Source organism: Pseudonaja textilis, chromosome 1 (assembly GCF_049901715.1).
Source record: "Pseudonaja textilis isolate UNSWEBS1 chromosome 1, rPseTex1.2, whole genome shotgun sequence".
NCBI classification, from domain to species: domain Eukaryota; kingdom Metazoa; phylum Chordata; class Lepidosauria; order Squamata; family Elapidae; genus Pseudonaja; species Pseudonaja textilis.
Window position 1 is genome coordinate 65,967,157 of NC_141990.1, and position 26,897 is coordinate 65,994,053.

Sequence of the window (26,897 nt, forward strand, 5' to 3'; positions counted from 1 at the left end):
CTTATAAAGGAGTTGTGTTTTTAATCAAACACTTCCTTGTTCATATATGGCCTTATAATTACAATGCAACACTGTTTTCCAGGAGAAGAACATTTTTCTCATTATTGTTAAAGCTATTCACATTGAATTTGTGTTTACTCATAGGATTCAAGAGGACTCTATTGTTATTCTTTATTAGAAAAAAATTAAACTATCACATTGCTTGTTTATTTCATTTAAATGAAATGAAACTGAGGCTAATTAGTCAGTAGTGTTGTATGCAGGGAAGGGAATTATTAAAACCTAAGATAAAATTTAATTGGAGAAGAAATTACTGATACAGAAAGATACCATCTTAATTATTTAATATGCCTTAATTAGAGGTTCTAATAAAAGCAAGCATGTAAAAAGCCTGGTAGTAGTTAATATGTGGTCAGGGACATCTAAGTAAAGGTTTTCAAGAATCATGTAGATTAAAACCATTTTTAAATTAAGAATGTTGGGTGCCCTATATCAATTCTTACCAGTAAGAAACATAAGCCATTGCCATATACTAAATTCAGGGGTGGGTTTCTACCAGTTCTTTCCACCTCTGTAGAACCGGTAGCTCTGAAGAACAGCAGACATAGAGCCGGCTCTATGTCTGCTGATGTTTTTGCCCACCCGTCCACCTGGGCTCTTACCTGATCTTTATTTCCTGATTTTTCAACTTCAGCTGCCAAACGAGGTACAGCTGCAGTTAAAAAAGCAGGAAAAGAGGGTTGTTTCAAAGGCTGCTTCTCTGCACACAGCGTGCTGATGACGATTTACAGGCACACGGCTCGCAGCGTGCAGGGAAGCACATCATAAATCACCAAACCTCGTAAATCCCGAACCGGTAGTTAAACCTGTCGTATCCCACCCCTGACTAAATTCCCTGTTGTTGTTGGTTAAATCATAAATCACTGTTATTGGTAGTTCTTGGACCATTAATAGTGATGTCAAAGAGCAATCTCATCCTCCCATGAAGATTTACCTGTGCTCTAGTGAAAAGTGCAACTATTTAATTAGTGTTCCTAAAATATAATTTCATTGTAAAACCTACTGCTATGCCATTAAAATAGTAACCTTCTGTAATCAAAATATTTCAACGTAAGGCAGTGATTTCCACAAGAGGATTAAAAACTGCAAAGACAGCCTTTGCAGCGGGATGAGACAAGATTCACCCCTTTTTGTAGGTGTATCAATATTGCATGAACTACAAAGGAGTAGAGCTTCAGTTGCACTTCTGGGCCTGTCATCTTGCCTCTTTTGACACCTCCACTCCCCATGAACGCCACTGACATAGGTTCAGTACGTAAAAAGACAGTACAATGTAGTCATTATGCTTTAGTTTGAAAGAGAATATTCAGATATTTGAAGCTGGCAGCAGTATAAACTGGAAAATTAAAAAAAATACAAAATGCATTCTAATCTGATATCTCAGAAAGGTAGAGTCAACAGGACATTGGGTTTTTTTTTTAATGGCAACATTCAGATATAGCAGAAGGCTTTTGTAGCAGCTGGAGTTTTTTTAAGGTTGATCAAAGAAAGACGTATCTTAAGTATTGCTCAGTTCTTTGCACCAAAGCAACATACAATGTTTATGTCATGGATTAGCCTGGATAGATATAGTAGATATTAATGCAAGAAAAAACAAATGCACAAGTATAGAATAGGTGGCACTAGGGTCAACAGTAGTAAACATGAGAGGAGTGTAGGAGTCCTAGTGGACAATCACTTAAGTATGAGGCAGCAGTGTGCTGCGGCTGCCCAAAAAGCCAATACAGTCCTGGCCTGCATCAACAGAGGGATTAAGTATCAAGCTCACATAAAGTGTTAGTACCACCTTATACTGCACTAGTAAGGCCACACTTGCATACAATACAAAAAAGATGTTGAGAATCTAGAAAGAGTGCAGAGAAGAGCAACAAACATGATTAGGGGACTGGAGGCTAAAACATATGATGAACTGGATCTGTCTAAGGATGAGAAGGACTAGGAGTGACATGATAGCATCTTCCAATATCTGAGAGACTGTTACAGAGGAGAGGGAGTCAACCTATTCTGCAAAGCACCTGAGGGTGCAGGACAAGAAGTAACAGATAGAAATTTATCAAAGAGAGTTACAACCTAGAATTAAAGTGAAATTTTCTTGTCAGTGGGAACAATTAATCAGTGGAACATCATGCCTCCACAACTTGTGGGTGCTCCATCAGTGGAGGTTTTAAAGAAGAGATTGGATAACCATTTGTCTGGAATCTTATAGTGATGATGTATTCTGCCTGAACAGGGAGTTAGACTAGAAGACCTCCAAGGTCCCATCCAACTCTGCTATTCTAGAAGTTTGTGAATGACATATGGCCATGATGGTGAACCAATGGCACATGTGCCCACACGAAGCCATGTTGCCTGGCACATGCGGCCTTGCCTGTTTGTCTTCCGGGTTTCTGGCGTGCATGTCTGCGCGATGATCAGCTGTTTTTTGTGCACGCGGCAATACTGAAAACCAGTGTGCACATGCACGCTGGTTAGCTGATTGTCAGATGCACATGCATGCCAGAACCCGTAAATTTTGCTTTTTCAAAGTGCAATCCCTTCACGTGCAGCAGTGCTGAAAGCCTGCGCATGTGTGCCAGCCAGCTGATCATTGGGTGCGTATGTTCAGGCCTGTTTTTGGCACTGCTGCATGCGCAAAAGACAGCTGATCATCGTGTGCACAAAAGATAGCTCATCATCATGTGCACATGTGTGCCAGAAACCCAGAAGACAAAGAGGCAAGGCCACACATGCTGGGTGACATGGCTCTGTGTGCCACTTTGGGCACGCATGTCATAGGTTCGCCATCATGATTATATAATATTTATCAATGTGTTTGAGAGTTAATACCCCCTTGAGGGAATTCAATCAATATTATGGAATGTTTAAACTATCTTAAAAGAGTTTTCACAAACAGAAATTTGACAAATAGTATTAAGTTCTATGAAAGAATAAAAGCTCATTCAGGCCCAAGAGACCAAAGAATCTATCAACTATTGCTGATAGTATAGGAAAAAGTAAATGGAGTCAGGGTATCAGGCAGGATAGCCTATTATTGGTTGATATGCTGATAAGAGATACTGGGGAGGAAGCAGAAAATTTCTAAGTATGTCCAAAAAGTTCTTTCATTATTTTTAACGTGAGCTGAATTAATATTATACATTGTTTCATTTGTTCTATCCTTTCTTTGTCTTTAGTTTAACTTTTGGGAAGGTATTTATTTGCAAGTTGTACATGTGCATCTGTGTGAAAGTTTAAAAGAAGAATAGAGCGACCTCTGAAATAAGACACCTAGATCCTATTCCTAGATAAATATTAAAGAATATCAACAAAAAACATGATGTTTGAAACCTTTGAAGACATCTTCAAGATGAAATTAAATCAGAATTAAATCAGGTGAATACATTTAAATGGAAAGCATTTCCCCCAATTGAACACACACACACAGAATAAACAGAGATACTGCAACATAGCTGAAAGTCAACAAATTCCTTTTATTGGAACAAAGAGAAAAGATTTCGTCAGGTAAGGATATCTGCTTTTAGTTCCAGAAACTCTTTTCAATGCTTATTAACCAAGGTTTGCTTACTATCTGTAATGAAGCCTGAACATCAACATTTAATGTTTTGAGAGGTTTGTTCTAAATTCAGCACAACTGTAGTGTGTGTTTTTACTGCATTTGGAACTTCTATTTTTGTTTTGTTTGAGTTATTTCACTAATGTTAAATTGTTTTCCTTTTCAGAACTATAATTACATTGTTGTACATAATCCCATGCTTTCTTTCTTGAAAATAAGTTATGCTTATTTTTCAGTAAGCATATTCAACAGTAAGCCTATTCTTCAGTAAGTCAATTATTTCAGCCTTAGACTGCAATCTTGCAATTTTAATTGCAATTTTAATAGGATTGTTTTTCCAATAATCCTATTAAATTCAATGCAACTTTCCTGTGAATTGCCACGAAGATTGTCCAATTAGTATTTTCTTTACAAATTCTGAATTCTACTATTTTCAGTTATACAATCAGATTGACACTTTTTTTTTTCTTATTTTCTTTTTCTCTCTTACATTTATGTATGTGTTGTTGGTCTATTTTAATTGTAAAATCAATAAAGTGTATTTTTTTTTAAAAAAAGATATTTAGGAATGTCTGTCTTTTACAAAATAAACAATATAGTATTTTCATAAATTTCAGTGTAATTATTATTTTTGTGCCCAACAGCAAATGCAGTAACTACAATGAAGTTAATGTAAAAACAGAAAGCTCAGACTCACAAATTAAACAACATCCTTAGTTTTCGTCCACAACCATCATTGAAATATAGTCCTTGTAGCGAACAGTATTTGTTTCTGGATCTACTGCTGCTGAAAGCATTTCTTCCATTTCTTCCTGTGTAAAAGGCTCACCTGAAGCCAAAAAACAACAATTGGCTGTAGTGTTTCTTGCTACATAAACCTTCTAAATTATTGGTATTTTAGGGTTTTCAAACATAAATCTGAATTTTAGAAAAAAACCTTTGTTACTCAGAATCCTATACTGATACTACCCGTTTTATATAACATAGTAAAGTTAGAAGTTCCCCTCCCACATATGTGCTAGTCATTTCCGGCTCTAGGGGGCAGTGCTCATCTCCATTACAAAGCTGAAGAGCCAGCACTGTCCAAAGATGTCTCTGTGGTCATGTGGCCAGCATGACTAAACACTGAAAGCGCACAGAATGCAGTTAACCTTCCCACCAAAGTGGTCCCTATTTTTGTACTTGCATTTTTACATGCTTTTGAACTGCTAGGTTGGCAGAAGCTGGGACAAGTAATGGGAGCTCACTCTGTTACACGGTGCTAGGGATTCAAATTGCCAAACTGCTGACCTTTCTGATCGACAAACTCAGCATCTTAGCCACTCAGCCACTGCTCCCTTTTTATATAACATAATTAAATTCCAATTTAAAATGTTTAACATGTAACATATGATTATGAAAAATTCCAACCAGCAAAGTATTAGATGTTCTAGAATCTAGAATGTCTGCAAAAACATTCTACCAAAATACTTTCATTTAAAATTGTCTACAAAATATTAGCTATATCATAATATGTTGTAGCATATTCTTGCTTCTGTTTTCTTTTGCCAAATTGTTAATCATTATTTACTCAAAATGCTAATTTCCACACCAACTTAATTTATTTTTTAAAGTTTCAGTGGCATTTCACCTTTGCTGAAAGTTCAATAAAGGATGAAAATTGCTTTGTTATTAATTAATCTGGCAAAATGGCAATGGGGAGACACTGTAAAAGAGTTGATGAAATCCTCTGAAGAGAAGGAAAGAAATCCAAGGGACAGCCAGTCTTGAACGTGGGCTATCTAGCTGACAAGTTTAATGTCTTTAATCACTGAGCCATTGAGCTCCCTTTACCAGGAGATATAACAGAAAGCAAAGAATTGGAGAAGTTGAGATCTGAAAATCAAAGTTGAATGATTATGGCATAAACCAGCAGTGGTGGATCTTGGATGAGATTAGACTTAGAAAATCTACGGCATTGACAAAATTCACCTGTCAATTACAAATAGCCATACTGCTTAGATGTGGACATGTATTATGCCAATACATTATGACATCCTAGGTACTTGGGGAGAATTTGATGAAAATGAAGGCCAGCACTAACTAAAGAACTGGCAGCACATATATATATATACATTTTTATGTATATATTTTTCCTTTTTCTTTTTTATATATTATGTGCTTGTAATTATTCTCCTAAATTCAATGATTTTATACAACTTGAAATCCATTGGCATTTATGGTTTTCTTTTTTTACATTAATACAGTATTTTTTGGTAAAGCACACAAATTTGAACCAATGTGGAACTTACTGACTATGCCTCTGGATTGATCACTGATCATTATGAGGCTGGATTTTATTCTCCAGATAAGGATGGGAATATTTTTGTGGCCAGGAGCAATATACATTTGTAGAATTCCAGGTACTTCCACAAGATTGTGGATAGTATCATATTCAACCTCCATGTTGCCTTTCTTCCATTCTAAAGCCTATGGTTGCTAAGCATATCTTCATATGGTGGCTTAGCAAGTGTTTAAAGTTCCAAACCACCTGAAAAGGTGATTTATTATGACCTGGTTCAAGGTTCCAACAGGCCCCCTTCAGAGTTACATGACTGAACTTTAGGCACTCAACAACACAGCAGCTGTTGGCAGCAATTGTATTTTACGATAGCTTTGCTGAAAATGGCACTTTCTGTTTTTGGCAAAACTATGTCCATGGCGAACCCTTGTTTGCTTAATGACTGCAGATTTGCTTAACAACTTAACAAGCAGTTGTTAAAACAATTTTTCCACAAAAACAACTGCCAGAAAAAAATGTCATGCAGTTGTTTTTAAAGCCATTACGACATATAACTGTGATGGGCAGGCTCCATTACAGTTGTATGTTGAGGACAACCTGTATTCTGTGTCACACAGATACACTCAAATTCACATGCAGAGTAGAACTATTTTTTCCTAAGCAAATAAAATCAGTTTTAGTAAATATTTTGCTAAAGTTTTACCTTCTTCCGTCATATATTTTACCAAATCATCTTTAGTAAGATGTCCAGATTTATTCTGATCCAAAACCTATAAAGTGGAACACATTGTAAATTTTATTCTTATTGCCTTGAAGTTTAAGAAATTTTTCCATATATAGAATGATACAAACCTCAAAAGCACGTAAAAGAACATCTTCTGGAATAGGTCGGTATCTGAAATAATACAGTTAATAAAATAGTTATTGATAGTATGTGTGTCTAAGATTTGATTGTTACTTTGAAACACCCTTACAATTCCTTCTACCATAAGTTTTAACACTTAAGACTTTAAAAAGCTAGCAAATTGTTTGTAGAATCATTTTTTACTTATTTTATTTCTATCCTGCTGCAATCTAGATCAATTCCTGATAGTTTACCTAACTGGTAATTTATATGAGATTTACCTGAGCAAAGTAAAATATTCACCATAAAAAAGAATAAAACAAAAAATCAAAAATCAAACTAAAAACTCCAAGTAATCCACAAGAATGATTTCAATAAATGCCTACTTTATAAAATAAATATTGTGAATCTTGTGGTAATCTGACAAGGCATTTCTATAAAAGTGATGAAACTATTTGACATATATAATATAGCAGATAACTTCTGCAATAGATGATCTACGACCTCCTGAAGTTATTGAAGTATAACTCTCAGTATCTACATTATTGGGAATACTGTGTGGTATTGCTGTTAATGGTTCAACAATGTATGGAAGACCACAGATTTCTCTCCTAACTGAAGGGATTGCCATGTATTTAGAACAAAGCTACAGCCAACTTAACATAATACTAACAGTATAATAAATTCAAACCCATTTCATGATTGCCAAACATATTTTAAATCTATTTTATCACTGAGAAGTTTGTTCTTTAAATTGGATTTGTGTAAAATAAAAATCTTTCATATATGCATAACCAAATTTCACAAACTGAAATATCTATTTCTTTTATTACCTTCTTTCCATTAACACTCTAGTCATCATAGGAAGAAATTTTTCCAAACGAATAAACCCAGTTGGTTCTTCTTCTTCTACCTAATTTTTAAAAAAGCATATCATAAATGATGATGATTCAGTGGAAAATGAACCAGAAACTAATCTGAAATTACACCATCTGAAATTAACTTGTAATATATGAAATAGAAAAAAAAACAATCTTGTTCTCTATAGGAATGCTAAGAATCATCCATTATTTAACATTGAGGTGAGTGATATCTTCCATGTAACCTGACAGAAAAAAAGATTTGCCAAATCAAACCCCATCCTTCTATTTCCTCATCAATTAAGCATAACTGCGTTTTTCTCGTCCACACATTCAGTATGCAAAATGTTACACATATATGCAAAGAACATTATTTCTAGCTGCACAGATATGATCATGACATGAGTTATGTTCCATACAGCATCAACCATGTGTGTTACGTATGCAGTAACTGTGACAGGGATCTTGGCGTCTTAGTGGACCATCAGCTAAATATGAGCCAGCAGTGTGCAGCAGCCACCAAAAAAGTTAATGCAATCCTAAGTTGTATTAACAGAGGGATACAATCAAGATCAAGGGAGGTACTAATACCACTCTATAAAGCCTTAGCAAGACTACACCTAGAGTACTGCATCCAGTTTTGTTCACCACATTATAAAAAGATGTTGAGACTCTAGAAAAAGTACAAAGAGCAACCAGGATGATTAGGGGACTGGAGACTAAAACATACAAAGAATGGTTACAGGAACTGGGCTTGGCTAGTCTAGTAAACAGAAGGACCAGGGGAGACATGATAGCAATCTTCCAATATTTGAGGGGCTGCCACAGGGAGGAAGGGGTCAAGCTATTTTCTAAGGGTCCTGTAGGCCAGACAAGGAATAATGGATGGAAACTGATCAAGGAGAGATTTAACCTGTAAATAAGGAGAAACTTTCTGACAGTGAGAATAATCAACCAGTGGAACAGCTTGCCCTCGGAAGTTGTGGGAGTGCCATCACTTGAGATTTTCAAGAAGAGATTGGACTGCCATTTGTCAGAAATGGAGTAGGGTCTCCTGCTTGGGCAGGGGGTTGGACTAGATGACCTACAATGTCCCTTCCAACTCTAGCTGTTATCTGTTATCTGTGTTTGGGTACATACACACTTTCTCTTGAGATCAGGCAACAAAATTTCATTTTTAATTTAAGCCAATTAAAAAAGTTATCTGCTATCCATCTTATCAGTGCAGCAGGACGGTTGGTTTATGAAAGCTTGAGTCAGCTGTTGCACAATCAGGAGTAGCAAAATGCCTGAGGCTGTCATTAGAGATTCAAACTAAATGTATTCTGATATGTATAATTACAGATTTGCAACCTCCATCCAAAAAGTTACCCCAGGTTGCATTATCTCTCTGTACCACATCTGTTGTTTTATTGCACATAACACACATTGCATTACATTTCCCCCAGCTCTACATTCATTCTTGGTCGCTCCCTTTAAAAGCAAAAGTTGCAATTGTTTTTAAAAGATTGTGAATGGAAATTTAAATACAGAGATTGGTGTTGTTGCTATGCAATGAGATAATGGAAGCAGATAAAAGTAAAGGTTAAGTCTCATATGGTCTCATGAAGACATGATTTGGGAGTGTGATAGGTAATTTGCAAATCAGCAGTAATGGCCAATTAAAGGTGGGGAAGAAAGAAAACAATGTTTTCTAGATTGGTTGAAAGAATGTAAGATAGCATTCTTTCTTTTGTCTAGTATATTTGGTTTCTTGGGCTGAAAGGGCTGACAGATAGAAAAGTAGCTTCTCCAGATAAAACATGAACAGTTTGGGTTTTTTTTAATTATGGTTTTAGGATCTTCTAGTTATCTACTTTATTATTACAGCCATACATGGATAAGAGAAAGAATGTTGTAAGAGTACATTTATGCAACAATGTCCTCTAGTGGTAAAATTATTTTTATGCAAAATATTTCTCCATTAAAGCAAAGCAAAACATAAACAAAAATACTATGATTTTTAGAGTAACATTTATTAATGAAGTTCTATGTAGGTAGTCCTCGACTTACAACCACAATTGAGCCCCAAATTTATGTTGCTAAGTGACAAATTTGTTAAGTGAGTGTTTCCCCATTTTATGACCTTGCTTGCCACAATTATTAAGTGAATCACCATAGTAGTTAAATTAGCAACACCGTTGTTAAGTGAATTTGGCTTCTCCATTGACTTGGCTGGCCAGAAGGTCACAAAAGGTAATCATATGATCTTGAGACACAGCAACGGTCATAAATATGAACCAATTACCAAGCATCTGAATTTTGATCACATGATCTCGGGGATGCTGCAAAGGTCATAACTGTGAAAAACATCATATAAGTCACATTTTTCAGTGCTGTTATTAACTTTGAATGATCACTAAATGAATTATTGCAAGTCAAGGACTACCTGTATATGGGGACAAATGGGGACAAATAATTGCAGCTATCACATTTATATGTAGTTCTGCTTACTGATTGCCTGATTTAGCAACCATTTGAATGTATGATGGTATAAAAAAACAGCTTTGCAATCACTCCTCACATTAATGAGGCAATTCCTGGCAGGAACCTCTGGTTACAGGAATGCCATTTACATGGTTCCCAATCTGCTTCTGACAAGCAGAGTTAATAGAGAATGCGGAAGTAAAATCATAGGTCATGATCGTGTGATGTTACACTTAATGACCATAGTGACTCGCTTAATGACTGAATAGGAAATGACATAAGTCTATCACATGATTTTTCATTTGACAAATGTGGTGCTTAGCAATGGAGTTGCTGGTCCCAATTATGGTTGCTAAGTGAGGACTACGTATCTCACATACTCTGGAAGTCAGGAGGAGATTCAAAAGAGGGAGGGAGTGTTCTTGTCCATCCTTTTAGGTCATAAAACAAGAAGACTGAAAAAAAAAATACTGTACTGAAAATCAATAGCATGCAAACAGGAAATATCTACTTTCTGAAACCATCAAATGTGTTATATAGATGATGGACTACTGGAATTATAAACTAACCATGCATGATTGGATTATGTTTTAACAAGGTATGGTAAAATGTGTTTGGTGAAAACATGGAGAATTTGATTGGGAAAGCTTTAAGAGGAATCCTTCAGGGATAGAAACAAATCTCCTGAAATATAGATCTCAGAATAAAAACTTGTACAATTCAGAAAGTGGGTGTGCTGAAAGAGGTCTATTAAAAAACACTGTGAAAATGTAAAAAAAACACAACCTTTTCACAAAGTACATGACCTCCAGTAACTGTACCCTTATGCTCAGAGTAAGAAAAGTAAACAAGCTGAAACATTATAGTTTTCATCTATTTTCACTTGCTCATACAAACAGAAAATATGGATGAAGTTTTCCAAAACCAAATTGCAGACGTTTCAAAGACACATTAAATCCGAGGGGACTTTTATGCCATCTGTTGGGAGACAGACTTTGCCATGAATGATTTCCCCACCATCATATTTCTGATTTTTCTTGCAGACAATTTTCTCTTTTAGAGGATGGAAAAGGGTTTTAAAGCAGCTATCTTAACTGATACTAACCAATATTGAAAATTCCAGACTATAATAAAATAGGGTGGCCTACATCTATTTACCTATACCTTCACTCTTCCGGCTTAGTAGTACACTAGCAGTCCCTTCTATATGAATTTAATATAATTTTAGCCTCTAACTATTATTATAGGACCTCTAGCTATTATTATAAGATAAACAAATACTTCATTTGCTCAGTGAAATTCCTCCATGTTGCATTTCTAATACTTTTTGATTTAGGAAAAGAGATCAGATTTACTCTCAACATCTTTAAGTAACAAAACTTTAAAATTATGTCGCTACCTCTGCAAGCATATCATGGAGATCCGCCTCATTGGGACAACAGCCTAATGACCTAATGATAGTGCCAATCTCTCTGAAAAAGGAGAACATCTGTTATTAAATATACATGTAATACAAATCTCTTAATTCTGATTTGTTTTATTCCATTGCCTCCCCATCAAGTATGCCTAGTCCATAAGTTCATAACCACTGAAGCAATAGATAAAGGGAATATAATTGCATGTACCCTAAATTCCAGATCTTTAGTGAAGTAGGGTGGCTTATAGATTTAGTAAAATGTATAACAATTGCATTGTTTTTTCAGATATACCAGTACTAACAAAGAAGTGTCAGTTATTCTTTCTGCCTCCAAATACAGTTAGTTCACAGGACCTGAGCGAAAGAATGTGATGGATCTTTAAGTGCTTAGTGACAAAACAAACATTACAATATATAATAGTATTATCAATTCATGCTTTCAAACATAAACTGAATGTCTACTTAATTGAACTATAGTTCTGCAATATCGAATTTAAATTCCTGTCATGACAAATTATGAAGAAGTCCTGAAATTATTCACTTTCTAAATGCATTTACACTAAATGGCCTACTCTAGTTTTATCACATCATTGCAATAGTGTGTACATCTGGAAAATCAGTGGAGAGGACTTTTAACAAAACAGAGCTTTCCCAAAGAGAAAGCAGTAAATTCTATCAGAGATAGGTCCAGATTAAAAGATTGCATATTGAGAGGTTGCACAGTCCTGAGCAAGAGGGGGGGAAAGGAGAAGAGATCAAAGTAGCCACAACCTATATTTTTTTTTAGTATATATATCTAGTAGGTTAGAAAGTTACAGCTTTAATTTGGTAAGATTCTGTCCATTATTAAGTAAATAAAGAACTGGACTCAGCTGGATTTCATTGTGTCATTTAGGCTGGGGCCTGACAATCACTTACCCCAAATTTAGATTACTACAGAATAACTCAATATTGGTATTTATGGTTGTGGTAAGCTAGCCTTCCCCTACCTTGGTACCTCCAGACATGTAAATTTCAACTCCTAGAATTCTCAGTAATGACCACCTCAGAAAATTCTTTGAGTAAAATCCATGTATCCAGGGGACAGCGGGTTGGGGAAGGCAGGATTAAGCTGCTATCACCTTTCCTGTTGAATGGAAAGGGAGCACTGAAATTCACTCATTTGCCAGGAAATGTGAGTCTACAAATAGTGGCCCAAATACATGGTAAGTCACACAAAAAAAGAATTTATATTTAAAATACAAAAGAAAAAAGGTACAGTCAGTAATTGGCTTTCAAAAATACAAACAGTCCAGTACTAAACTGGTTAACTTATTTTCTTAATAAACCCCAGCAAAATCTCCAGCTGAGCAATAAGCTATGCCACATTGAATAGTGGTTAAGAAAAAAGAGGGTTGTGGCAATAAAACAAACAAAACAAAAAAAGGCAAAGGTGTCATAAAAAACCAACTGTAGAAAGAAAAGCTCAACAGGAATCTGGTGACTACTGTAAGCAAACCAAACTAGAACTTATCCTCTGTCAATCTTTGTCAAACTCAAATTTTCACACTTCAGGCTTTTCCTCCATAACGAAAGAACAGAACTCTACTCCCCTTCTCCATTTGCCTTTTATATGGTAAACACAAATGTTTCCCAGTCTCTGATTTGTGTGTAACATTAACTTCTTCCCTTATGCATTCAGCCAAACCATTTTGATCTCAGATTCCTGATTTCAGGGAAGTTTCCATTCTGCAACACAGACATTCAACCACATTAGGGCTAACTTAATCTAAAACCAATCAAAATGTTGCACATTTCTCTTTAAAATAATTGTCTTTATTAACCCCTTTATCCACTTTATCACTAGGGCTGCTAATTCTTAACAGATGAAATTTTCCAAACCTGACATCCACAGTTTTATTACACTCATGGTCAAAAACTTCAAAGGCTTCTGTGATCTTCTTTTCGATTTCTGTTATTGCAGATTCTATAAAGCAAAGAATTAAAAGTCAGTCATAGTATACTTTTTGTCAAAATTAGCAGTAAAGTGTTCATTAGAAGCAGCATAGCAAACATTTTGAGCTTTCCAGAGTTAGCTTGGATGTTAGGCATAATATAGTTGGATAAATAAGTGGGATGTAATCAATTGCCTTCATTCTTTTTTTCACTGTCAGTTTGAGTGTCACTGTCCCAATTTTATCTTTTTCATCAATTCTGGATGTGAATGTCATCCCTCAATCTTGGTGTGCTAGGATTAAATTTGACATTGCATTAATCATATGCTGAATGCATTAAAAGCACCCTTTGATGGAAATAGAGGATGTACCAGAATAAACTGAATACTCTGCGAATAGTTTGGCATTAAAGAAGTAGTAAGATAATGTGTGATATCTCCCAGATTGTTTAGGATGTTTATGGATAAAGGAACAGTTGTGGTGATGCTAGAGGTGTATAGATTGGGAATGTAAGTAAGTATGCATATACTCATATAGGCTGATAATCATTGAGTACCTAAATTCCAATAGAACATAAGTTACTCAGGGTTGAACTATGGAGCTCAGGTACCCTCTAAGCTTGGTTGTTTATTTGCAGATATTTCATTACCCAACTAGGTAATATCACCCATATGTATAAATAGGGGTTTGCTCACTGTTTATATACCATAGATTGCCCTGTCAGTGTTGCTGGGTGCAGAATTTTCTCCTTGGTAGTTCCCTGATTAGGACTTTGTTTTCTGCTTGATTGTTTATCTGGTATTAATCCCTGCTTATCAGGGTGTTAGCTGCTGGAGAGGATGTGTTCCGGTCTTTTTATTTCCTTCTTAGCATTAGCATTTATGTTGTCTCATTTTTGCTATACTATTTTTGTTTTATTTTGCTATACCATTTCTAACTTATTTGTGATGTAGCGCAAAAAGTTGTTTACCCTGAAAAGGAAAAGCATGAGCTGCCTGTGTGTATATGTATGTGTTTCTGCATACACAATGTTTTAAATTAAACTGCTGACATAGAGATTCCTAAAATATATTTACAATTGTGAGCCCCACCATGACTATACTCCATATTGTGTATTTAGGGTAGAGTGGGGAACCTGTCTGATATTTATAATATATTGGATGGATAGAGAATTGATCCACATTTAGATTAAGCCCAGGTAGATCAATTGGACAAGTAAATTGTATCAAAAACTATTTTATTTCACTGAGCCTAGAACCAATGTAGTAGATTTTTTCCTCAAAGAAACTAACTATTGTAGGGTCACACCAAACAGGTAAAATTTCTAGATACAGCCTATTGTATTCTAAAGTAGTTTATCAAGGAACTTCATAGAGCAGAAGTGGTAGGATTAAGACTATAAATTACTTCTAGACTACTGTTTAATTTACAGAACCAATTAGAAACCATGACTATAATATTAAATGACAGTATCGTTTGAAGAAATGTCCATCTGGGTTCAGTTCCAAGTGGGGAGAAAGACACTTGAAACATGGAGACAGCTTGGAAGGACAGGACCATATGGTTTAAGGTCCTGGGCAAAATTGAGCACAGGGGTGAGAGAGATTTATACCCTCTCTTGGGCTTTGAACTTGCTTCCTGTTCCTGTGAAAGAAATGTATTCTGATTAGTTACCAGACTCCCATGGGGCCATGCAGGGGTAACTTTGTAGGTTGTCTTGAGCCCCAGGCTTGGTTGAATCGTGCTGGTGATGTAATGAAGCAACTTTGGGCAATTCCGATTATGGCTTAATGGCTTTGTCCTGGTTTGGATCTGAGTGAGGGCTAATCCTATCATGTCCTGAGGGTGAAGGTCTTTTGTGTTGTAGATAAGCTGGCGCCAAAATATCTGCTGGGGCTGAGTTTCTATGTCTCTTAAGATTTCTATTTCTTTTAGGGGAAATATTCTGCCTTTTTAATATTTCCTAGAATATTTCATTCTTCTAGGAGAGGGGTAGGAGCTAACTTTCTACAGTATATTACAGAGGAGAAGATAATTGCTAAGGAAATCCAACAAAGTTATATTTCCTATAATTAGTGGACAACCTAAAAAGTGTATATGTGTGTATACCCATACACCTACATAAATATGCATGTATGCATATATATATGTATGCTATATATATATATATATATATATATATATATATATATATATATGGATCTTTGTTGTTCGGTTTTCTCCCACGGGAGAAAACCCGAACAACCAAAGATCCACATACAAATACCCGCGAGAACCTCAGAAAACAAATATATATATATATATATACATACACATACACATACACATACACACATACATACACACACACACACACACACACACACACGGAGATCAAAACTCTGTAGAATATTTGGGGTTTATTAAAAACCACTATTTTAAATACATATGAATACTGAATATGAACAAATGTAGTGCGAATCAGGAGGGGATAAGTTACACCAGTATTGTGAATAGTGAGATTTCCTATACAACAGTAAGCTGTTCTACAACATTTTTGTTCCCTAATTCTTCACAAGCAAATAGAAGCTGACTTGTGATTATTTTTCTGCTGACTTTTAAATATTGAGAATATTACCAATTAGTGATCCCACCAGTTGACCAATAGGTGAATGCAAGGAACCTTATTCAGTTATTGTTTTATACTGTTGGTCCTAGAGTAACAAAAATCCTCTTACCTACACCAAAAAGAAATAAACAATAATCTGCAGTAGTTCAGACCTGACTGCATTTGTCACTTATGACATAGAGAAGTATAATGAAATATGGGACTCATTTATACATAATATAGTAGGTTTTTTCCTAAACAAAAAGCTTGTCATATAAATGTATTGGAAATATATACATATTTGAATATTTGCATTAGACAAGTATATATAGAATTGTATATCTTTATTATAATGACATATTATGTTTTTGTTCTTTATTGCATTTCTTCATTCTTTTTGTTAAAGCATTTTTATGTATTCCTTTTTGTCTTCTCTTTGACAACATATCTACTTCCACCATTATTACCATTTTGTTAATAATTAGAAAACAATTTTAAAAAAGTATTAGGAACAATGCAGTTAGTTTTAAGGGTAAGGAAGAATAATAGCTCTCCTAAGCCTAGAAGACCGGGAGAGGCAAAAGTTCCTGGCAATGGGATAATTAGATAGCTCTAAAAGTTTGCAAACCTAGTGATTCAAAGAGAAAGCACAGCTTTCCTATAGTTTCAAAGAGACAAGCACCAAATCAACTCACATTGTGAGAGCATTAGTATTACTAAAAAGAAGGGTTTTTTAGGTTTCTAAAACCTGCTAAAAACAAATGTGATGCAAAGAGAGATTTTTGAATAACATAACATAACAAAATTAAATTAAACTGACAATAAAACCATAAGAAGGAAATCTTCCAGGAAGTCATTGAGTAAGGAAATTAAAGAAATAACAAAGATAATAAGGAGGTTGCAGAAAAATAGAATAAGTTCTTTATTATTTTTTCCTCTTATTGTATACTATTATTATGACAGACTTAGTGGAATATGTATATGTGTGTTAGTATAACTCCACACATAGAGAGGTGCATATGAAAGAAAATAAATGATATATGATAACATAAGAAGTCCCATAGGACTCTTTAACCTTGCAATGCCTTAGATAGATTAACATTCCCTAAAGAGTAATTATTAGTAATATGTTGACTGTTATTGTGCAATATATTAAGGCACCGAGTTCAACATCTCAAGAAAAGGACATATTCTTACTATATTAGTTTGGGCTTATCAAGAATAAAACATGCAAGGGCATGCATTATCTTTTGGGGACAAGGATATTACAGGTAGTCTTTAAGTCATAACCATTTGTTTAGTGACAGTTTCAAATTACAACAGCACTGAAAAAAGTGAGATGGCCTGTTTTTACACTTACAACTATAGAAAGTTAGCACCCACCCATCTCCTAGAATAATGAAATATTTTAAAAATAGTAAAAAGGCAGAATATTATATTTCCCTGGATGAGAAATGGAGAAACATGCTCTTGGAAAGCAGCCCCCACCTTTCTTTCTTTTTTTTTGAATAAATTTTATTAAATTTACAATTAAAAACATAACAACATTACATCTACAACAGGGGGAGAAAAAGGAAAAAGAAAAAAGGGAATAAAAAAAAACCGCTCGGTCTTGCGAACCGAAAAAGGAGAAAAAGAGGTATAAAAGAAAGAAGAAAACAAAGAAACGGAAGAAAAAAGAAAATACATTAAAAACAGACAGATATCCTTTTTGACAGTCTGCAAGATCCAATTCTCCTACCTTACTTTAATTATACACATCTTACCACTATTTATGCTTAAATTACCCATTGTTCATTGAACAGTTTATCTCTGAGATAACCAATTATACCACGCATTCCAATTATCATAAAATGCTGAAGGCTCTTTATTTTTAAGTGCTATGGTTAAATTGTCCATTTCTGCACAGTCACATATTTTCTGGATGACCATTTGATCTGTAGGTATATAGGATGATTTCCAGCACTGGGCAAATGCTAATCTGGCCACAGTTAGAATATGAATTGTTATATATTTCATCTTTTTAGGTAAATGTTTATCAGAGATCCCTAGTAGGAAGAACTCTGGTTTGTATTCGATTTGTTCTTTGGTTATTTCCTCCAACCATTTTCTAAATTTTTGCCAGTATTTCTGGGCTTCCTTACAGCACCACCACATATGAAAGTAGGTTCCTTCTATGTTTTTACATTTCCAACATTTTGGACTAGAGTTTGGGTTCATTTTCGCTAACCTCGAAGGGGGTAAGTGCCATCTATATAACATTTTATACATATTTTCTTTGCACGCATGGATTTCGTAATCTTAATGTTTCTATTCCAGATCTTTTCCCATTCTGTTAATGTAATGCTTCTTCCAATATTCCTACTCCACATTATCATGTTCCCTTTCACTATCTCTTGCTCTAGTTCTACCTCCAATAAATATTTATAAAATTTGGAGATATTCTTTTTATTTGATCCTAATAAGATTTTATCTAAATATTGTAATTTGCTATAGATTCCAAACTCTTTGATATCTTGTTTGTATCTGCTATGGATTCGTATATATAACCACTGGTCAATTTTAAATCCCTGTTCCTGTAAGTCCTGTCGAGTTCTTAATTTTCCTAAAGGGTCTAATAAATCTTTATATTTAGTCATTTTTGTTATATCCAAATTGTTGGGATGAACCATTGCCTCCATTGTTGAAAGCCAAATCGGAATTTTTAAATAATGTTTTTTGCATATTTTTTTCCAATTAGTTAATAGTGAATCTCTAATAAGATGTCTATGAAAATACGACTGTTTAGTTTTCCCCACATCCCATAGAAATGCGTGCCATCCTCTCTGAAGGTCGTGCCCTTCCAAGACTAAAGTTCTTTTATTCAGTAAATTGACCCAGTCTTTTAACCATAATAAGTTGGCTGCCCAATAATATAATTCCCAGTTTGGGAGCGCTAGCCCACCTCTACTTTTTGCATCTTGTAAGGCCTTAATACTGATTCTAGCTTTTATCCCTTGCCAAATAAATTTAAGAGTTACCTTATTTATATCTTCAAAAAATTTTTTTGGTAATTTTATTGGAATTGTCTGGAATAAGTAAAGGAGTTTTGGTAAGATGTTCATTTTGATCGTGGCAATCCTGCCCAGTAGAGAAAGCTGCAAGTTATTCCAAGATTCTAGATCTTTCTTAATTTGCTGTAACAGTTTATCATAATTATTCTCTTTGAGCGATTTACTATGTGGTGTTAACCATATGCCTAAATATTTGACCTTTTTTGTTGCCTGTATCCCCATGGTTTTTTCTAATTCTTTCCTCTGGTTCTCTGTTAGATTTTTAGTCAGTAATTTCGTCTTATTTCTGTTAATCTTTAATCCTGCTACTGAGCCATATTGTTCTAGTTCTTTTATTAGGTTATGTCCTTTTTCCATGGGTTCCTCTAGGAAAAAAAACCATATCGTCTGCAAACGCCTGTAGTTTATATTCCTCTGCTTTGACCCTAACTCCTTGGATTTCAAAGTTTTGTCTTATCCGCGTTAACAGTGATTCTAAAGCAAATATAAATAAGAGCGGTGAGAGAGGGCAACCCTGTCTAACGCCCTTTTCAATGCTTAATGGGCCTGTTTGTTCGCCATTAATTAATATATTAGCTTGTTGGGTATTGTAAATTGTTGTGATAATGTTCTCGAATTTAGTGCCCAGACTCATGTTATAGATTTTTTGTATTAAAAAGTGCCAATGTAAGTTATTGAATGCTTTCTCCGCATCTAAAAACATGAGTGCAAATTGTTTCTCTGGATGAGCTTCATAATATTCTAAGACGTCAATAACTGTTCTTAAATTGTTTTTAATTTGGCGGAATGGAAGGAAACCATTTTGGGCTTCATGAATGTATAAATTTAAAACTTGTTTTACTCTATTCGCTATAATTGAGGTAAATAATTTATAATCGGCGTTTAAAAGTGAGATTGGTCTATAATTGTTGATATATCTGGCATCTACATCCTCCTTCGGAATTAACGCAATCAACGCCCCCCTCCATGAGTCTGGCATTTTGGCAGCCAAAAGTACTTCGTTAAACACTTCCAGCATCAGAGGCCCTACTAAATCTATTGTGGCTTTATACAATTCTACTGGAATCCCATCTGGACCTGGGGATTTATTATTACTTTGATTTTCCATTGCGGATTTTAACTCAGACCATGTAATATCCTTATTTAGTAATTCTTTGTCTCCTTCCCCTATTGTTTTATCATTCGTATTCTCCAGATAAGTTCTTATTTTATCTTCATTGATTTCTTCTTTTTTATATAATCTTTGAAAATAGTTTAATATAATATCTTTTTTCTTCTCAATCTCATGTTGTGGGATGCCTTTCTCGTCTATTAATTGGTGTATCAGTCTCTTTTCTTTTTCTTTTTAAGTTTATAAGATAGCCATCTTCCTGGTTTATTGGCGTGTTCAAAGTAATTTTGTTTGGACCTTCTCAAGCTAACTTCTATTTTATCTTGTTCAATTAAATTCAGCTTATGTTTGGCTAATATTAACTGGTTTTGTAGTCCTTGGATCTTAGGGGTTTTTTGTAATTGTATTTCTAAGTCTTGGATTTGTTGTTGTAATACGTTTTGTCGGGCATAGATTCTCTTGTTTCTCATAGCATTATAGGAAATTGTTGTGCCTCTTATAATTGCTTTCATAGTATCCCAAATGTTCTGTTTTGAAGTTGTTTCATTATTATTATCTTTTAGAAAATAGTTTAGCTCCTCTTTCAGCTTATTAATATACTCTTCTTCATTTACAATTTGGTTATTTAGTGTCCATCTTTTTTTTATTCGTCTCCTATCTCTCCAAATTAGCTGTATTGGGTTATGGTCAGCCCATTCATTCGGTAGGATTTTAATTTCTTTTATTTCATTAGCCAAATCCAAATCCATCCAAGCCATATCTATTCTAGTCCAAGTCTTATGTGGATTAGAATAGTATGTAAATTGTTTTCCTTCAAGATTCCGTTCCCTCCATAAATCTTTTAAATTGAACTCTTTCAACATTTCCTTACATGCCGTGGAAAGTTCCCTTTTCCCCTTCTTGTTTTTTCCCATATTACTATGGTCTTTCTGGTAATCTGCAATGGAGTTAAAATCGCCAATCAAGCAAATGTTTCTTTTTTCAAAGCCTACTATTTTTTGGTGAAGGTGTTTAAAAAATTTCCCCTGGTCATCATTTGGGGCATAGATTGCTACAAGTAAAAATGTGATGTGGTTTATCCAAACTTGTATAACCAGAGTTCTTCCTTCGGGATCCGACCAGATTAAATCTGCCTTTACATCTTGTTTTACATAAATTGCAATTCCTTTTTTCTTGTGTTTGTCGGCCGATGCCATAAAAAGTTTCCCTAATTTTGGACAAATTAGATGTCTTTCGTCATTTTTTGAAATATGTGTTTCTTGAAGGCATATTATATCTGCGTTATGTTGAATAAGTTTTGAAAATATCCTTTTTCTTTTTGATAATGAATTTAATCCGTTTATATTGATGGAGAGCAACTTCTTCCCCTCCACCATTTATCTACGTCTGCTTAGATTTTTGCCTAGTAATGATTCGGTTCTCTTGTTGTTGTTGTTGTGGGATTTGCTCTTCTCTCCCAGGTTGTGGGTTATCACTTCCTGAAATTAGAGAAAGTCGTTCCTTTTGGGTTCTGTGATGATATCAGTCCTCCTGTGGTCTCCTTTTTGGTTCTTCTTTAGTGGATTGACCATTCGTATCTGTGAGCTGTTGATGAAAATCTTGGGCCTGTTCTATCGATTCTATTTTGATTTTCCTCTCTTTCCACGTAATTAACATCCCTTCCGGGATTAACCATTTAAATTGGATTCCTTTTTTATTTAAATCATTAGCTAAAAATTTATAATCTTGTCTTATCATCCTCACTTTCTTTGGAATTTGTTTTAAAATCCTAATTTCTCTGCCTTTATATGATATTGTTTCCTCCCTAGACATTTTCAAAATTAAATCCCTCAGACATCTCCTAGAGAAGCGGATATGAATTTCTCTTGGACAGTTGTTACGCCTGGCGTAGCTTGTGCTAACCCTATATACCTCATCAAACTCTTTAATTAGATCATCTTTTTCCTTTCCTAACCATTCAGCCAATATTTCTGCCATCAAATGTTCCAATTCTTCATTTTTTGCTTCCTCCACATTCTGGAACCTTAAATACGCCATTGCTTTGTCCATCTCGAGGTGGACCAGAGAGTCTTCCGTTTCTCTAAGTACATTTTTAAATTCCTCATCCATCCTTTCAAAGTTAGCCTCCATGCGTATTGTTCTACTCTCTATATTTTTTATTTTCGCTTCGTTTCTCTCCATGGCCTGCTGTAGAGACCCTATCTTACCCTCCACCTTCGATAAATCCGCTTTCATTTCAGCCTTCAGTTTCCCCATCTCATCTTTCAATTCGCTTATATCTGCTCTAGTTTCCTTGTGATTTTCAATCATCATTTCTTGCATTTTAAATATAGCTTCCTGCAAGGATAATATGGAAGTTTGTATATTAATGTTGGGGACATTAGCGAAAGCAGCCCCCACCTTTCTTAATAGCCCTCAGCAGATGTCAGCACTTTAGAGATAAAGAGATAGCTAGCTCTATTCATAAGCAAATACCCTCGCCCATGAACCAACAAAGGTAGGATTAACCCTCAGCCACAATAGGAATTGCCCAAAGCCCCTTCATTGCATCATCTCAGTTGCACCACCCCAAGCAGTTCAAACTTCAACCAAACTTAACTCAAACTCCTAGGATTTGTACATGGCCCCATGGGAGTCTAACAACAGCCAATAGAATACATGTTCTGGAACAGGATGTTCAAGTGCAAAACCTAAATAACGCCCCCCCCCCCCCACTCTCAACTCAATGTGGTCAGCTGCACCAGAACTACAAGCATGTAGTTCTGTTTATCAATAAATGGACCTTCTTTCCAATCAGCTTCAAGCCTCCATTTCGTCTTCAGTGCCTTTCTCCCGGCTTGGAACTGAACAAGATGGATATTTCTTCCAACATAACCACTGTAACATTCCCATAGTCCCATGATTAAAATCCAGGTGCTTAGCAACTGGCATGTATTTGTAACATTCACACTGTCCTGGGATTATGTGATCACCATTTATAACCCTTTCAGCTAGTTTCAGACAAGCAAAGTCAATGGAAGCCAGATTCGCTTAACTGTGGCAAAAAGGTCATAAAATGGGGCACAACTCACTTCACAGCTATCTTGCTTAGCAACCTAAGTTTTGAGCTCAGTTGTGGTCGTAAGTTGTGGACTACCTATAGTTTATACATTATCAGTATATTAGAAACATATTTTGATTTTAGCAAACAATATGATAGTGTTCTATCATATTTTAGTAGACAAGATATATGATGTTCCCTAGGTAATGCAATTAAAAAGAGTTATAACAAAAATAGTAAAGCCTTCTGTCTTATTATCTGAATCAGGAATGTGATGTGGCTCTTTATAACGGTTCAGTATTAGGCTATTTTAACAGGAGCCAGGCTATTGTATCCAGTGTATATGCAGGTAGTCCTTGACTTATGACCACAATTGAACCCAACATTTCTGTTGTTAAGTGAGACATTAAGTGACTTTTGCCCCATTTTAGGACCTTTCTTGCCACAGTTGTTAAGTGAATCACTGTAGCTGATAGGTTAGTAATTCAGTTAAGTGAATCAGGCTTCCCCATTGACTTTGCTCATCAAAAAGTTGCAAAAGATAATCAAATGACCTTGAGATACAGCAATGGTCATAAGCACGAATCAGTTACCAAGCATCTGAATGTTGATCACGTGGTTTTCGGGAATTCTACAAAGGTTGTAATTGTAAAAAATGGCCATAAGTCACTTTTTGAGTGCCACTGTTATCACTTTGAACAATCCTAAATGAAGTGTTATAAGTCGAGGACTACCTGTACTTTAGATCAGGGGTCACCAACCTTTTGGACCTCAGGGACCACTAAATTCATAATTTTAAATCCTGTGGACCACTAATATGATCTGCCTAATGAATGACTAGGTGGGTTTGGCTAGGTGGTCATGTGAGTGTGTGGGCATGGCCAACTTGATGTCACTACTCGCCCATCTCCTCTCAGCCACTCCTCGCTGGCCCACCTGGGCTTTTCAGGGCCCCAATAGGAAGCAGTTGTTGGAGCTAAGCAGCCACCAGAAAGAGTTGGCAAAACAGTTGGCTCAGTTCAAATTGGATCGGACTGAGAAGGAGGCTCAGCAGAAGCACCTTACTGAGGACAACAGCATAGGCTTTCCAAGCAGAGGGAAGACCTGCAGAAGTGCAAGGCCTGGTACCTATGTCTGGAGGCTCAGCAGGCTGAGATGGTCAGCCAGTTCCAGGCCACGATGCAATCCCACTGGAACAAGGTGCTCTTCTGCACCAGCGGCACTTCCCTCCAGCCTTCGGCTAAAGGCCCACACTAGGAGGCTGAAGCAGACCCCAAGTGGGAATTTCTACCCCCTTCTGACCTGCACAAAAAAATCCCAAAGGGGGAGACTCTCTGCAGCAACACAAAAATTTATTGCATGTATCAGTCCAGGGGCCATAGTTTGATTTATGCAATATAAAAAATGCAAATAATTTTTCTGCAGATCACGAACATTTTCTTGCAGACCACCAGATGATGACAGCTGTTTTGGACTAAGGCATTCAACGTGTCTCTGAAAAATCATGTCTTGTTTATGCTTCATTTTAGTAAGGACATTGTTAAGCTGGAGGTCATCCACAAGAAAATGACAAAAGTGATGAAGAATCAAGATACTGTATTTTATGAGGGATAGAATAAAGAGCTATAATTACAATTTTAAATGACTCTCAGAATGTAATTTCTTTTGTTATCATTTATCTTTCTATTAGTAGTGCTCAATAAGAAAATAGGATATTCTTTGCATAAATTCATAAGTTGTGAAAGTTCTCTGCGTGGTCCAGTACAGTCACGATATTTCTTCTCAAGACAATTTTTTTCCTTTTTAATACATATAAATTATACAGATAAAGAGTTATCCTGTTCATTTAAACAAATGTCTTTTACATATTGCTACTCTTCATAATGAATATTTGGGGTAGGTGTATGAAGTCACTGGCTAGTGGCAAACATTTGAAAAAGATATTTAAGATCTATAAATTTTCTAAACGTTTCACAAACCTATAACTTGTAAACACATTCCTATCCTATAATTTACAAATACTATGGTCAACATTTTAAAGACATGTCTGGATTTGTATACTTTAAATGTTGCATTTGTGAATAAATCTGTTAAATCATTCTTTTCTGATACATTTTAAGTAATGACACATTTCAAATGTTATCACTTTCTTTATCCAATTTGTTTGGATTTGGGAGAAAAAATACACCTGCTATATTTATCTCAGTTGCCCTAAGAACGTTAAAGCACCGCCTCTGCAAAATAAGCCTACCCATTATTCACATAAACATGGTTCACTAAAATATCACATTTTATTGTTTTCATGACACATTGAAGCATAAAATATAAAACATTAAAACATTTTACATTAAAATATAATTAGTCTCTTTGACTCAATATAGTCTACAGAACACAGTCACAGTAACAAGAACAATTTCTGATTCTTTAAAGATGCGTGATTGTGAATCACACATGATTTTTAATAACAGTCTAGGTGCTAATTTTTTGGGGGTGGGGGTGTAATGCCATATTTTATGTATCCATCTTAGAAAGGCTGAATTAATAAAGTAGTTGCTCTGGACTATCTTGAGGGCAGCCCTCTCAGTTCTCAAAGTAAGCAAACCAAATAATCAATGACTGCTTTGAAATAGGAACAAAGCCTATATTAAGGCACGCATTGCTAAAATTCTGTTATGGTTGATAACGAAAAGGGGTTTTGAAATTCAGAATTTTTTCTCTAGCCCCGCAAGAGATGGGAGCAGCATGGCTACGTTTCGTCCCGAGGATTCGTGTGAGGAAAGAAGGGAAAGAAAACTGGGACTGTATTGAGAGACTGAGGAAAGTCCCACTGAACGTAAATAAACTTGAAGATGGGGCGGGTAGGCCAGGAAAAAGATGTAGCCTAACTCTCCTACAATTAAAAAAGCCTTTTTTTTAAATTGTAGGAGATAGTGGGGTAGAGATACAAAGTATAGAGGAAATGGTGGAGCTGCTCACTAATCCCCAGTCCTTACCCGCAGCGGTTACTTCACGCTCCTCCGTCGCCATGGCGGCCTCTTAGCGGTCGCCATGGAGACTTTCGACACGGGCCGGGTCCCAGCTAGAGTTTCTCTCGCCTTTCATGGTCACCGCCCAGCCGTCTCTGCCTCCCTCCGGACCTTCAAGTTGAGGCGTGCTTTAATTGCAGGTAGTGTCCCGAGCGCTCCTGGATTTTGCCAGCAGCGAACTTGTTCCCAATATGCTAAAAGCGCTTTTTAAAAGCGCCTCTCAGAAATGTGTGGCTTGGTTTTTAACAAATAACGCATATTACCATGTCGCCGAAAGAAGAGACCATATATGACCTAAGTCTGCCTCAGAGCTACACACAGCATTACAATTTGGAAATTAGGAATCTTCTTATGAAGAGCATCGGGTGGAAAATACTTACTAAAAACAGGAACTTGCTGGGCAAATGATACTAGATGGAAAGGACTTAAACCTTGATTTGATAAACCTTATAAATGTTAAACCTGCATACTTTCCTCTGGATAATCTTTTACTGATTTAATTCTTTTTAAAATCATGAATTTTTAAAGAATGAATGCTTCCAAGATAAGTCCGTCTTCTGTTTTGACACACAGTATCTTTTAATCTAGAGTTTGGGGTAAGTTTTGGTATGGTGCCAAACAATTACTTGTTTAATCATAGTTTATTCAGTATACTACAATTGGCT

At 35.6% G+C, this 26,897-nt stretch overlaps 1 protein-coding gene across 1 annotated transcript; it reads right to left on the reverse strand.

Annotated features, from left to right (window-relative positions):
• Positions 1-3,510: 3,510 nt before the first annotated feature.
• Positions 3,511-26,381, reverse strand: DRC8 (dynein regulatory complex subunit 8). Its single transcript, XM_026695396.2, has 7 exons — positions 26,200-26,381; positions 13,363-13,447; positions 11,464-11,536; positions 7,572-7,651; positions 6,747-6,789; positions 6,598-6,664; positions 3,511-4,442 (listed from the first exon to the last, which is right to left on the reverse strand). The coding sequence occupies exons 1-7, from the start codon at positions 26,231-26,233 to the stop codon at positions 4,327-4,329; spliced, it is 498 nt and encodes a 165-aa protein (XP_026551181.1). The 5' UTR covers positions 26,234-26,381; the 3' UTR covers positions 3,511-4,326.
• Between the last annotated feature and the right edge of the window lie 516 nt (positions 26,382-26,897).

Coding starts and splice junctions, on each gene's coding strand:
- DRC8 (XM_026695396.2), bottom strand. CDS start 26,233: ATGGCGACGGAGGAGCGTGAAGTAACCGCTGCGG. Junction 7,652..11,463: donor TCCATGATATGCTTGCAGAG/GTAGCGACATAA, acceptor TTTAAAAATTAG/GTAGAAGAAGAAGAACCAAC. Junction 6,665..6,746: donor TTCTTTTACGTGCTTTTGAG/GTTTGTATCATT, acceptor TCCACTTTATAG/GTTTTGGATCAGAATAAATC.